Source organism: Cynocephalus volans, chromosome 17 (genome assembly GCF_027409185.1).
Source record: "Cynocephalus volans isolate mCynVol1 chromosome 17, mCynVol1.pri, whole genome shotgun sequence".
Taxonomy (NCBI): Eukaryota; Metazoa; Chordata; class Mammalia; order Dermoptera; family Cynocephalidae; genus Cynocephalus; species Cynocephalus volans.
Window position 1 is genome coordinate 2,005,515 of NC_084476.1, and position 12,517 is coordinate 2,018,031.

At 65.4% G+C, this 12,517-nt stretch overlaps 1 protein-coding gene across 2 annotated transcripts in view; it reads right to left on the reverse strand.

Moving 5' to 3' along the window:
• GPSM1 (G protein signaling modulator 1) overlaps window positions 1–12,098 on the reverse strand; it is a 32,324-nt gene extending 20,226 nt beyond the window's left edge. The window contains exons 1-6 of one of the 2 annotated variants that reach the window (XM_063081959.1): window positions 12,034–12,098; window positions 2,806–3,027; window positions 1,998–2,133; window positions 1,048–1,190; window positions 513–636; window positions 276–391 (exon numbers count right to left, since the gene is read on the reverse strand). In XM_063081959.1, the coding sequence (XP_062938029.1) occupies window positions 276–391; window positions 513–636; window positions 1,048–1,190; window positions 1,998–2,133; window positions 2,806–3,026 (740 nt within the window). In that variant the 5' untranslated portion in view covers window position 3,027; window positions 12,034–12,098. Of the gene's footprint in view, window positions 1–275; window positions 392–512; window positions 637–1,047; window positions 1,191–1,997; window positions 2,134–2,805; window positions 3,028–11,192; window positions 11,261–12,033 lie in introns of those variants that run through there. The other variant, XM_063081958.1, reaches the window with a different exon arrangement.
• Window positions 12,099–12,517: the final 419 nt, after the last annotated feature.

Below are 12,517 nucleotides of genomic sequence, written 5' to 3' on the forward strand. Positions count from 1 at the left end.
GGGACAGCAGCACCCACTGCTCAGCCCAGGGGTGTTCAGGGCTCAGCACAGGACCTGGTGCTGAAACACAGGCTCCCCCGGCAGCCACCGCTCTGGTGCACAGGCTGGGAGGCAGACAGCCCAGAGCCCTGGCCTGAGTCAGGGACTCCCCAGCTATGTCCATCTGTCCACCTGGCTCCGAGAGAGGTCAGGTGGTCAGACCCTCACCCCACCTTAGGTGCGCGCCTCCTTGGCCTGGCGCCCACCCCCACCGGGCCCTCCTTCTGCCTGCCTACTTGTAGTACTCGGCGGCCACGTCGAAGCGCCCCAGGAAGACGTGGGCATTCCCCAGGTTGCTGTAGGCCCTCCTCTCAGCCGCCTTGTCTCCAAACTCCTTAGCAATGGCCAGGCGCTGTGGACACAGACCGGAGGCCCAGGGGGTCGCAGCAGCCCTGAGACCCGACATGGATGGCCAGGTGCCGCATCCCTCATCTGTGTGTCCAGGGGCGGCAGCCCCACCCCCGCTTGCTCACCTCCTTGTGGAAGGTCGTCGCCTCGGTGAAGTTCCCCAGCAGGTAATGGGTGTTGCCGAGGTTGCCATAGGCCCTGCCCTGGGCCGCCCGGTCACCCAGCTCCTTCACCAGGGACAGGTTCCTCCTGGGGGCGAAGTCTGTGTGAGCTATGTCCCTCCAGCAGCAGAGAAGTGGGCTCGCGGCCCCACCCACCCCAAGTAAGAAGATGCCGGGCGTGTGGCTGCCACGTGGCCCTCACAGGTGTGTCCCAGAAAGAGAGACAGGTTCCTTAGTTCTGTGCCTCGGGGCTGGGTCAGGTCCCGCCAGTCCCTGACAGGTGCGAGTTGGGCGGGGGAGTGTCTGCAGGTGGGGAAGGGAGGGCAGGGCCAGCCTGGCCGTCAGCTGTCCGGCGGGGTTCAGGGGTGTGTGGGGCCAGGTGGGGTGTTCTGTGCCTGATGCATGGCGGCTCAGGAAGCGTTTGTGGAATGCAGGAAGGCACGGACGCGCCCGGCCCCAGTGGCTCAGCTGGCTCCGGGCCCCTACCCGCCCCACTCACTCGTAGAACTCAGAGGCCCTGCGCAGCGTCTCGCGGACGTCGGGCGGCAGGTGACCGGGGTCCTGCACGGCGTTCCAGGACAGCTGCTTGCCCTTGGCGTGGTACACGTTGCCGATGTTGTAGAGTGCCCGTGCCTCCCCGACCTATGGGTGGCATCGAGACGTGTGTGTACAATGCCGTGCCGTTGGTGACCTGGCCCGCCGTCCTCACCGTCCCAGAGCCCAATGGCGAGGATCCTGGGGGCTGTCACTGAGTCACAGACACTGAGGCATGTGCAGGCCCCGAGGATGGGGACACGGGGAAGCCCGGATCCACCCCTCCCCAGATATCCTCCTCCCTCCCCTGCACATGGGGAGGTGATGCGGCCACGCCCCCAGCTCTGATGCACAGGGGCGACAGCTCCAGCTTGGGGTCAGAGGCTGGGGCTCCGGGCCTGGCTCACACCTCCAGCCAAGCGTGACTTGGGGCATGTCACATTACCCTCCAGCCTCAGTTTCCCCATTTGTACAGGGGGAGCAGGGAGGTTCGCTTCACAGGGCTGTGGAGGGAGGTCAGCAAGGGCCTGTGGCCTGCAGTGGCTCCACCTCTTTGGTATTTCCATTGACTGCCCGGGCTTCCCCGCAAGGCCACCCCGTCTCCCTTTGCTTCCCTCAAGGAGTGAAGGGGGTGCTGGCAGATGGGGGGAGGGCAGCGAGAGGCAGAGCGGGGCTGAGTGTGGAGACGGGGCTGGGTCTCAGCCCCGCGGCACCAGCAGGGCTAGAAGCACTCCTGCTTTTGAGGGCTCCGCCCTGTGCTCTTCCAAGTCACTCGGGGTCTGTGGACCCTGTCTTCCCTCCCATGGGGGGATAGCGCAGTGGGACTGCGAGGGGTGTGTCACCCGCCTGCCCACACCCAGATCTGGACACAGGCAGGGGTGGGAGAGGCAGGCAGCCCGAGGGCCAGCCCCCTACCTTGTCCCCCTGTTCCTGGGCGATGTCCAGGTGCCTCTGGCAGCAGACAATGGCCTCGTCGAATCGGCCCAGGACCTTGAGCGTGTTGCCCAGGTTCCCACTGGCCTTGGCCTCCCCCATGCGGTCACCAATGGTCCTGGAGAGCAGGAAGGAGTGAGGAGCCAGACTGAGGACTGGCCAGGCCCCTAAGCCCAGTGGGGAACCTGGGTGTGGGGTGGGGCAGGGCTGTGCTTTGGGGACCAGCGTGGACTGACTGGGAGGGAGCCTGCGTCCCCCAGGGCGATGCTGGGAGGGGGCCTACGGCTGGATGGGTGGAGCCAAAGGACAGCCCTATGCCAGACAGCCAGCTCAGGTCCAGGTCCTCTGCTGGGCCAGGTCTGGGGAACAGGCCCTTGCCCACCACTATGAGGGGCACTGACCTCTAGGTAGTGCTCTGGGTCACACAGGCACACATAGAGTCAAAGATGGGCACACACGGATACACACGGAACACTGGGCCACACACCACACTCACACTCAACAGACATACAGATGCACTTACACGTCTCGGCTTAAACACAGCCCCCTTGGGGGGCTTCCCATCCTCAGCCCCTCTCCCAGGTTAAGGGTGCCACACTGGGGACCCCTGGACCCTGAGAGCGTGGTCATTGTCTTTACATTGGAACTGCCCCCTCTCCACCTCCCTGAGAGCAGGACAGTGTCCACCCGCCCACCGGAACCTCTGGATGCTGCTGTGAGATGCAGCCAGCCCGGTGGGGCCACCTGCTCGGGGTCCAGGGCCCCAGGGCCGCCCTGCCCCGCCACTCACCGGGCCAGCAGGAGGTCATGCTTGTGGTATTCCAGTGCCCGTGCATACTCCTTCAGGTAGAAGTAGGCGTTGCCCAGCTGGCTGTAGATGGCACTCAGTGTCTTCAGGTCCTCCGTGCCCACCTGCACAGCAGCCTCAAAGAAGGCCACGCCCGCCTTGAAGTCGCCAGCCTTGCACAGACGCTCGCCCTCCAGCGCCAGCTCCAGACACGAGGCCTCCATCCTGGGCACAGGGAGGGGGCGTCACAGCCCATGCTTCATGTGGTTGCTCCTCGGGGCCCCGAGTCCTCCACGGCATCACTATGAATGCTGCTGCCCCAAGATGGGCTATGGCCTGAGCCACACCTGTGCCCACAGACGTTAGCATCTCTTTGGGATACGTGCCTTGAAGCGGGTGCCAGGCCCGACGGCTCCCCAGACTGTTGCACCTGAGCCGCTTACCTCTGCCCAGACTCACCGCCACTGCCAGGGCTCAGGAGCACCATGGGGCGAGGGCACAGGGCTGTGACCACAGCAAGACCCTTGGGCTACAGTGGCTGGCGCTTGAGCCTGGCCGAGCGCCAGGGAGCGGGAGTGGCCTCCACACCCTGCCCTCCCCCAACAGGCATCGCGGCCATTCTCTGACAGCCATGGCAGCCTGGGCTGGGCCCTCTGACTGCCACCGAGGATGTCCAAGGCTCCAAGACTGTGGGCAAGCTGGCCACGGCCACACAGGTGGGAGCTGATCCCAGCCCAACCCCGTCCTGCATCCTAGGGCGGGACCCCCCACCATCCAAGCTCTCCCAGTAGGAGCTGGGGGCTAACTAACCTCCTGTCCTCCAGGGAGACCTCCGGTGGGCAGGCGTGGCTGCATCTAGGCAGAGGCCACCCAGTCCCCAGCCCTACGTCGCCAGGCCCCACACCCCATAGACCGCACCCAGGACCGGCCTGAGGAACAGCTGTACCCACCGCCCTGTGGGAGGAAGTGGACGATGCCGTGTCCCAGGATGAACTCAGCCCCCTGCACAACCACTCCAGATTCCTGCCCCCAAATCCCACCCAGCTCCAAGGGCCCAGGTCCCTGTGTGAACACCAATGCCCTTGCTGGGGGCTGCACCAGCCTCTGTCCCCTCACCTTTGGGCAGGGTCTCCAGAGAAACCCCTTACCCTTGGGCTTTGCACAGACCGAGGTGGGGTCCCTGTCACCCAACTGCCATCCCAGGGCCCTGCTCACTGAGGAAACCACAGCCCCCAGGCTGCATGTGAGCTGCCCTCAGGACATGTGCCCTCAGGACAGGTAGCCAGGGGATGGGAGCAGGTGCTGGGGGCCACTCAGGCTGCCCCGGCTCCAGAGCCTCCATCTGCTCCTCCAGCTGCACCTACCGGTTAAGGGGCCTGAGCCCGTGGCCCTGCCCAAGGCGGGGAGGGCTGTTAGTGGGGGCACGTGGGGCTGGGCAAGCAGGCAGTGGGGGTCCTGCCACTGAGGGACGCCTGCCCGACCCTCGGCCTGGTGACCCGGAGAAGTGAGAGGTGGGCTCGGCTTTGGTCCCAGCCCTATTGTTGTTGTTTTCTTTCCGTTGCCTTTTTCTTTTTTTCTTTGGCAGCTGGCTGGTTCGGGGATCCGAACCCTGGACCTCGGTGTCATCAGTGCCGTGCTCTAACCAGCTAAGCCACCGGCCAGCCCTCCATTGCTTTCTGCTATGACCAGAGTCTATGGGAAACCCACAGAGAAACTTAAAATGTCCACACCAAAAGCCCCCGTGGCACCCCAGGCCCCTCTTCGGGGATGTCAGGGTTGTGCAAGAGCGATTGTGGGAAAACAACGTATTTCTCCAAGAAAAGGAAAGAGCCATCTGGGGCAGCGTTTCCCAGCTATTCTAACCAGACACCCCTTTGATACAAACCACAATGCCCTGTTCACTTTATTACCAAAAAGCGGGGGCATTTTAAACTTTCCTAAGATAATGGGGCCGTGTGACCACACTTGGGCAAAGCTGGATCCCTCTGGGAAGAGGGCCGAGTGCCCTGCACACCACAGGCTCAGAGCTTTTCTGCCGGGGAAGCCCCGCACCTTTGCCGTGCCCCTCAGCCCTGGCCCTGCCTGGCTTGGGGTTCCTCGGGCCCCCCCAGGAGAGGGAGAGGCCTGAGTTTTCAGGATGGGGTGAGCAGATGAATGACGGGGGCCTGGATCCAGGGGTACCCAAGGCTTGGCCCCCATGCCAGTCAGGCTTCTGGGACCCACTATCCTACTCCAGACCAGCCCTGCCTTGTCCAGGCACCTCAGCCACCCTGCAACCGGCCAAATGTTCAGCAAGTGCCTATGCTGTGCTTGGCCGGAGCCCTGGGCTTGGTGGGCGCTGCCTCCCAGGCACCAGCGGTTCCTGCCTCTTCTGCCTGCCATACAAAGGCTGGCGGGAGGGAGACTGGGAGCGCTGCCCTTTCCTGGGCATACAGTCCAGGCACCACTGGCCAGGACCCCGGCAGGGGCACAGTGCCTGCATGGGCCTCAGTCAGATGTCGTAAAAGGGGACATAACCACAACTCAGGCTATGCAAGGCAATTCCAAATGGTGCTAAACTCTCACACAGGCATTGAGGTCACTCCTCTCCTCTGTGCTTGACGCAGCAGACCCTCAGGCTGTCCACCCACCCCAGCATACCAGGGCCTCCTGGGAAGGGCCATCCAGATGCCACGTCGGTTGCAGGAGCCCCCAGTCTCACGGCTACTGGCTCCCCAGTCCCACTCCTGCAGCTAGCACCATGCTCGGGGCTTCTTAACTAGGGCCTGTTTGCCGTCACTGCCCTGCTCCTTCCAGGTGAGCAGGAGAGGGGACGTGGGGTCTGAAGCGTGGGTGTTTGCTGCGCTGCGCACGCTGCTGGCTGGCAGATCTGATTGTGGCAGCTGCCTCCCCTACCCCATCTCCCTCTTGGCCCAGAGATGTGGCATCAGCGGCTCACAGCAAACGAAGCTTCTGGCTTGGGAACATCCTGGGGCCTAGAAGTGCTGGGGTGGGGACACCAGTGGGGCATTTGGCATGGTTACCCAAACCTGGGATCGGGGGATCTAACTGGGCCCCGGCAACACGGGGAGCCACCTGAAGAGGCCCCAGTGTGGTGTCGAGGAGCCCCCACCCACTGCTCATCCCAGACACCCCCAAATCACGCTTTGCTCCTCCAGCAGGGCACTCCTGCCCACTACCCTGTGCCCGCCGCCGCACCTCTTCCTCTGCAGGTTTCGCATCTTCTGCACATACAGCCAGAGCTCCAGGCCCACGGGCAGCAGCAGTGGGCGGGGCCGGGGGGCACCGTACACCACCTTGCACACGGCCTTCTCCGCCAAGCTCAGGGCCAGAGGCTGAGCCTCCACGGTGGGAGCTGGCACCGTGGGGCTCTGGACCTCCCTCCCACCAGCCAGCTCTCGCCCCACCATGGCCATGGATCCTGCAGGATGTGCCAGCCTTGGGATTCCCCTGCACTGCCACCTCCAGGGTGATGAGCAGAAGGCCCCCCTCAGCCTCGGCTCCAGGAGTCCCAGGCCCTCCAGCAGTTGCTCTCAGGCCCCCCTGGGGCCCGATGAGGATCAAGGGCAGCTCAGAGGCCGGATCAGCAGCGTCAGCAGGGGGCTGGGCAGGCAGGCAGGGGAGCCCTGAGGTAATCCTCTCTGCGACGCTCCTCCGGGAGCTGGGCAGGGGAGCAGGAGACCCAGACTCTGCATTCAGGCTGCAGCGGCAGTGCCTCCACCCAGTCACTCGCTGACTCTTCAGCAAACTTGTATCCTGTGCTGACCCTGTGGCCAGCTCTGTGCCAGAGCCTGGGTTGTTCAGGTGCACCGGGCACGCAGCAGGTGATGGGTCAACATTTGTGAATGAAAGAAGGACCGGCACAAGGAGTACGTGAGCACCCCCCCACCCAGCCCCTGCTCCTTGTGGCGCCCCCCCCGGGGAAGCCCAGCAATGCCTGCGAGGTTGGCAGAGGCTGGCAAGCCAGCCCCAGCTCTCCAAGCTGGGAAGCCCACCCTGCCTGGCCCACCACCGAGAGGGTCTGTCCCAGCGCTGGGCATGGCTGGGATCCCAGGAAGGGGTGGCACTTGGCGCCCTCCCCTGTTCTCCCTGAGGCCCCTGTGTCTAGTGGGCCCTACCCCGACCCCAGCCTGGCCCGGCACGCTGTGGCCTTCCTGGCACCAGCACAGGGTGCTGGCAGGTGGCAGGCTCAGCTGACGTGGAACACAGTGTCCTCGTCATCCTACTCCGTCCCACCCGACCCCCTGCGCTGCTGCACCCTCTTGCCTGACCATCCAAGGTAAGCTCCAGAACCCCAGGTGTAAGCAGGGTGCGGGCCACGCAGGGCCTGGGGGAGGCCACTCCCTGGTCAGTGGGGGCTTGGAAGGTACAGACAGCTGCCCCCCAGCCTGGCCTAGCTCCTTTCCTGAAACTAACCAAGCCCCTGGCCACCCTCTCAGCTCAGCTCCCAGCTCCTCCAGCCGCCTGTGGCCAATGAGAAAGCCGGACAGTGTGACCTTCCCTGGGCAAAGGGAAGAGCCCCCAGAGTAGTGGGAGGTAGTGCCAGTGTCCAGCTATAGGGCCACAGGGGGCTCAGAGCAGGCAGGGTCACTTACCCAGGGCCCCGCCAGGGCACAGCACTGGTGAGAAATCAAAGGCCTCCCTGGATAGCCCACCCAGAGGTGCTGCCCCCACGCAGGCCCCGCCCAGGACCCATCAGTGGAATTTCCCCATCACTAGACCACCTGCCCTTTTTAGCCATGTGCACTGGGGTGGGAGGCGGCTCCCAGAAGGGGAGGGAGGGGTGAGCACTGGGGCCCGAGGGAGCTGGGCAGCCGGGGCAGGGGCTCTGCTTCCCAAGACCGCAGTGGGTTGTGGATGGGCAGGTGGGTTTCCTGGCCCTGGGCACGCTTCTCCCTGCCCTGAGGTCACAGAGGCTCAGGGGTTCCCGCTCAGTCCCAGCTGTTTGTCCACGCCAGGACAGCTTGGCCAAAGGGGGCAGGGCAGGGCCTGGACCACCTCCACCTTGCCCAGCCCCTGTCAACAGGCTGAACCCCCAAGCCCTGCACCCTCACATCAGCTCCAGGGCCTCCTTGGCACCCCCAGGCACACCTGCTGCCTTATCTGCAGGCTACCCTCTCCTGCCCTCTGTGGGACCGTGCCCAGCCACCAGGACAGCTTCCTTGCTTGGTGAAGACCCGGGAGCCTCTGTCCCTCCACACCCCTCACAGGCCTGAGAGGCTCTTGTTTTGTCAGCCACCCAGCAAGGTGTCATGTGCACCATGACTCTGGGGGCTGCAGCCACCAGGGACAGACCAATGCCAGCCATCTGCTGAGCCAGCCTTTCTGCCCGCTCCCCATGGGCCCAGCTGCAGGACTTCCTGGGGCTGTCTGGGGCCTCCAAAGGGCCTGTCCACCCCAAGGGCCACCAGGAATCCCGCTCTCAAGGCACAAGATTGGGGCTCCCTGGGGCTGTGGGCTTAGCTCTCCTGCAGGCCACACCACCCCAATCCTTCCTCCCTGAGATGTGCCACCTCACTAAATAGATAAACAAAAGCCCTCCACCTCCCTGGAAGACTCAGACCCTGTCCACTGCCTCAGGCACCTCAGGACTGGCCCATCCTGACCGGCCTCCACACTGAGGTCCCAGTGCACCAGGGCACCACAGCCAGGGCCTGAATCTACCCGCTGGCTGACCCACGCAAGTCTCCTTACAAGAGGACAGCCCGAGTGGCCAGGAGGCAGGGCACTGTCTGCCAAGCTCCTGCTGTTGGCGGCTGGGGTACCAGTCAGTGAAGTGGTGACCAGCTCCCTGGTGGCCAGCCTCACTGCTGTGGCCACCACATCCGGCCCACCTCCCTCCAGCCTGGCCCCAGCACCCGACACAGCATCTGGGGAGAAACCCTTGGCCCCAGCCCCCGTCCCACCTGGAGGACACCACCCTGCTGTCCAGTCCCCCACTACTGGCCACGCCGTCAGGCCTCCGGACCCCACCTTTCTGCCCCCACCAGATTCCATGGTGTCCTCTGGTGCCCACCACTGAGGTTGGCTCCAAGTCGGCCCCTCAGCTCCCACCACCCGTGGCCCCTGAGGGCCATGTCCTCAGCCTCTGATAACTGAATCACCTCCTGCCTCCCTCTCTCCAGGGCTGTCAACCACACACTGGCCCTTGGGAAGACACTCAAGGAGACCCCTGCTCACAACTGGTTCCATTTCCCACCCCCTCATTCCCTAGAGGTCTTGGCAGGGACAGTGCCCGGGGAGGCTGCACCAGGGAGGGAGGCCTTCTCAGTTGTCTTTTCCAAGGGCTGTCCCTCAGAAAACCCCCATTTTATAAGAACTGAAGTCCCCTTTCCAGGCAGGAACATTGGTGTGGGAAAGGGAAGCCACTGGGAGGATGGACAGGGCAGAAGTGACCTCAGCCCGTGAGCCGACCAGCTGGGAACCCTACACACATTGAGGGTCCCCCAAACAGCCACACGAGGAGTACTCAGACCGAATGGAGCCTGTCTACCAGGGCGTCCACGTGCCCAGCTGCCCACAGCCCTTGGCTCCCACGCCAGCAGGAGGGCTCCCCCACACACGGGGTTTCCTCTTTTTTCTCCCCAGCCCAGTGGCCTGAGGCTGCTGGACATGAGGATAGTGTCTTCCTCCAGCCCACAGCCCCCACCCGGCCCAGGCCACCTCCGGGCACTCCAGGCCCGCTCCTCCTGCCAGCCTCCTGCAGCCAGTTCAGACAAGGAACTGCCTGCCCAAACCCTGCGGTGGTCAGTCCAAACTCCCCAGGGGCCTCCTCACAGGCCCACAGGCAGGCTCGTGGCTGCCCACCCAAATCTAGGCCCAACTCAGCCCTTTGAGTTAAACTTGGGTCTTGGCTTGGAGGGATGCCAGGCTGGCTCAGGACTCTCCGAGCACTGCCCTGTCCAGAGATGGCTCCCCCAGGCCAGAATCCCATCCGGCCTGTCCCCTCTGGACCCTAGACTACCAGATTGAGCCTGTGGAATGACTGACACGATGTGAACCCCCATGCTCGGCCGTGCAGGAGTCTCCCAGGGCTAAGGCCACACACACACACACACACACACACCAGTCCCGGCTGCCCGCTGCTGGCTGCAGATCAACTCCTCCCTCACACAGCAGATGACCCTGGGGCAAATGCTGACCTGCACAGCTCTGATTCCCATGTGGGCCATGGCGGGAATCTTTTAGGGTAGGGCAGGCCTCCCGCGTCAGCTGCCAGCAAACCTAGCCTCGGGCCCCTCCCCCTGTGTGGGGCCCCGGAGCCAGGCTGGGGGCTCAGTGCTCTATCAGAGACCACACAATGGGAGCTGTGTCTCTGACCAGCAGCACAGAGCAGACCGGGGGACAGGGTGGGTGGCGGGTGCGAGGACTCCTTTCACCAGCACCAGCCCCTCATCTTGCTTACTGGGGGTGCAGGCAGAGGTGTGCTGGCTGACGTACTGCCCTGCTGGGACCAGAGAACCCTTGGGGGACAAGTTAGGCTCCCTGAAAGCTCAGCAGTTGGGGACTCTAGTGAGAAGGCCACCAGGTTGTAGCAATAGCCAGAGGGAGCCAGGACAATGGAGTCGGGGGCCTGTCAGGCCTGCTGCAGGGAGCCGGGCCTGCCTGTGGGGGCTGCTGTCAATATGCAGCCCCTGCCCAGCACCCAGGCCCGCACAGCTGTGTCTGAGGCCCGGATGAATCGGCAGAGCCAGACTCCGCTTGGGGGGCCATGTGCTTGACTTAGCCGGGCCCCGGGCACCACCCTGGGGAACATGCTCCATGGGCTGGGAGTCACCAGGCAGGCACGCAGCTGAGGGGCAGGGCCACATGGTCATCCCCAATGGGCGTGGGGCGCAGAGCCCAGACCGCTGGATCACTGGTGAATCTGCCCTGAAGGCGGGTGCCTTTTCAGGCAGGCACACACCCACCTGGCTGGCTCCAACCCCTGCCGGATCCTGCCCGGCCGAGGGGCTCTGGGCTGGCCGGTGGGGCGCAGGGCCCATATGTGACAGCCAGTCTCTTTGGCCATGCTGCTTATGGACCATGGCAGTGCCAGGCTTCAGAGGGAGGCTCCTGGGGCGACCCCCGCCCTCCACCTGCTGTGCCCAGCAGCCCAGCTGCCGGGAGAGCCTGGCTTGGAGAGCTGAGTCTCCCAGCCCCGTCCCCGCGGCAGAGGGCGGAGCGGGGCTGCAGGCAGGCGCCGGTGCCCGCTCCCCGGCCCGGGGCTCTCTCGCGGAGGGGCTGGGCGCCCCCAGCCCGCATTCGGCGCCCCGCGCGGCCGGAGGCAGGGGCGCGTCCCCGGCCACGTTGCGCGCCCGCCGCCGCCGCCGCCGCCGCCTTTGTTCCGGCCGCCGCCTCCGCCCACCGCGGCCCCGCGCGGTGCCGGCCCGTCCCGGTCTCCGTCCTACCTGGAGTAGAGGCGCCTGGCGGCCGGGCCCGGGAGCTCGTCGGCCGCGGGCGGGGCCGGGCCCGCCATGGGTCGGGGACGCGCACGAGCCGGAGACCCCGCGCCCGCGCCCCCGCGCCGGTCAGTCCGCCCGCGTCCCCTGCCGTCGCCTGCCGTCCCCTGCCGTCCCCTGCCGGTCCGTGCGTCCGCGCCCCGCCGAGGCGCCGAGGAAGTGATGTGCGCGGGGCGCCGCCGCCCCTCCCGCCGCCGTGGCCGTGATGTCACCGCCGCCCGCGCGGGGAGGGGGCGCCGGCCGGGTCGGCCACCGCCACGGCCACCGCTGCCACCGCTACCGCCGCCCCTGCCTCCGCGGGGGCTGGAGGAGGCGGAAGCCGGCGGGAGGGCCCCGCGGCGGGGGAGGGGCGCCGTCTCCCACTCCCGCGGAGAGCAGGGAAGGGGGCCTGGGCTTGTCACTGTCGCTGGTCCCCTGGGGGCTTCTGTGGACTTGCTAGAGGTCCCTGGGTGGCAGAGCCGCCCTGCTGGGCTCCCGTCCTTCTTTCTCCCATCCCCACCCCCACCCCCACGTGGAGCCCTCTGGACTCCTGGCCACGTGAGGGACCCTATGAGGCCTCCTGGCCTGTGCCAGGCAGGCGCCTGCTCCCCCTTGGGGGGTCCTCTTCCCCTCTCCTCTTGTCTAGCTCCAACACTGCCTTGCCCCCTTCTCCAAACTTCCACCTCTGGCAGTGGGGTGCAGGCCACCGGATGCCCACTGCCTGATTTAGAGAAATCTGGGCGCTGGTGACACACGTGCAGGTCTGCTTGGCCTGGCACAGGAGCTGTGGGATGGTGGGTGTGGTTCTCACCTGTGAGACCCGGGGCTGCCACACCGCCCCTCCCAACCTTGGTCTCATCTGTGCTGTGGGGAGCCAGCCCCCGTCCTGCTGGGGTGACCGCACAGACTGGAGAGGATGCGGGGAGACCGGCTGGCCAAGCCCATCCAGGGTCGCAGTCAACCTGGCACTGCCTCCTCACCTCTTCTGTGACTCCCTGGGACCGCGTGATGTGGCTTCACCTCCACCCACCCTCAGTTCCGGATTGCTTTAGGGCGTTCTCCCCCGCTGGCCGTGGGCATAAGCCGGACACACAGCAGGCCTTGGGTGGTGGCACAGCTTGGGTGTCACTGTCTGGCTGTGTCCTGCCCCCTGGAAAGTGGCTGTGACCCACAGTAGGTCAGGAAATGGGCCGCATTCCTCAGGAGCCCCTCCTGTGCCCAGGCCCTCCCTGGGAGAGCTGCCCTGAGGTCCAGAAAATGCCAAGGCCGACCAGCCAAACCCTCAGCAGAGCGCA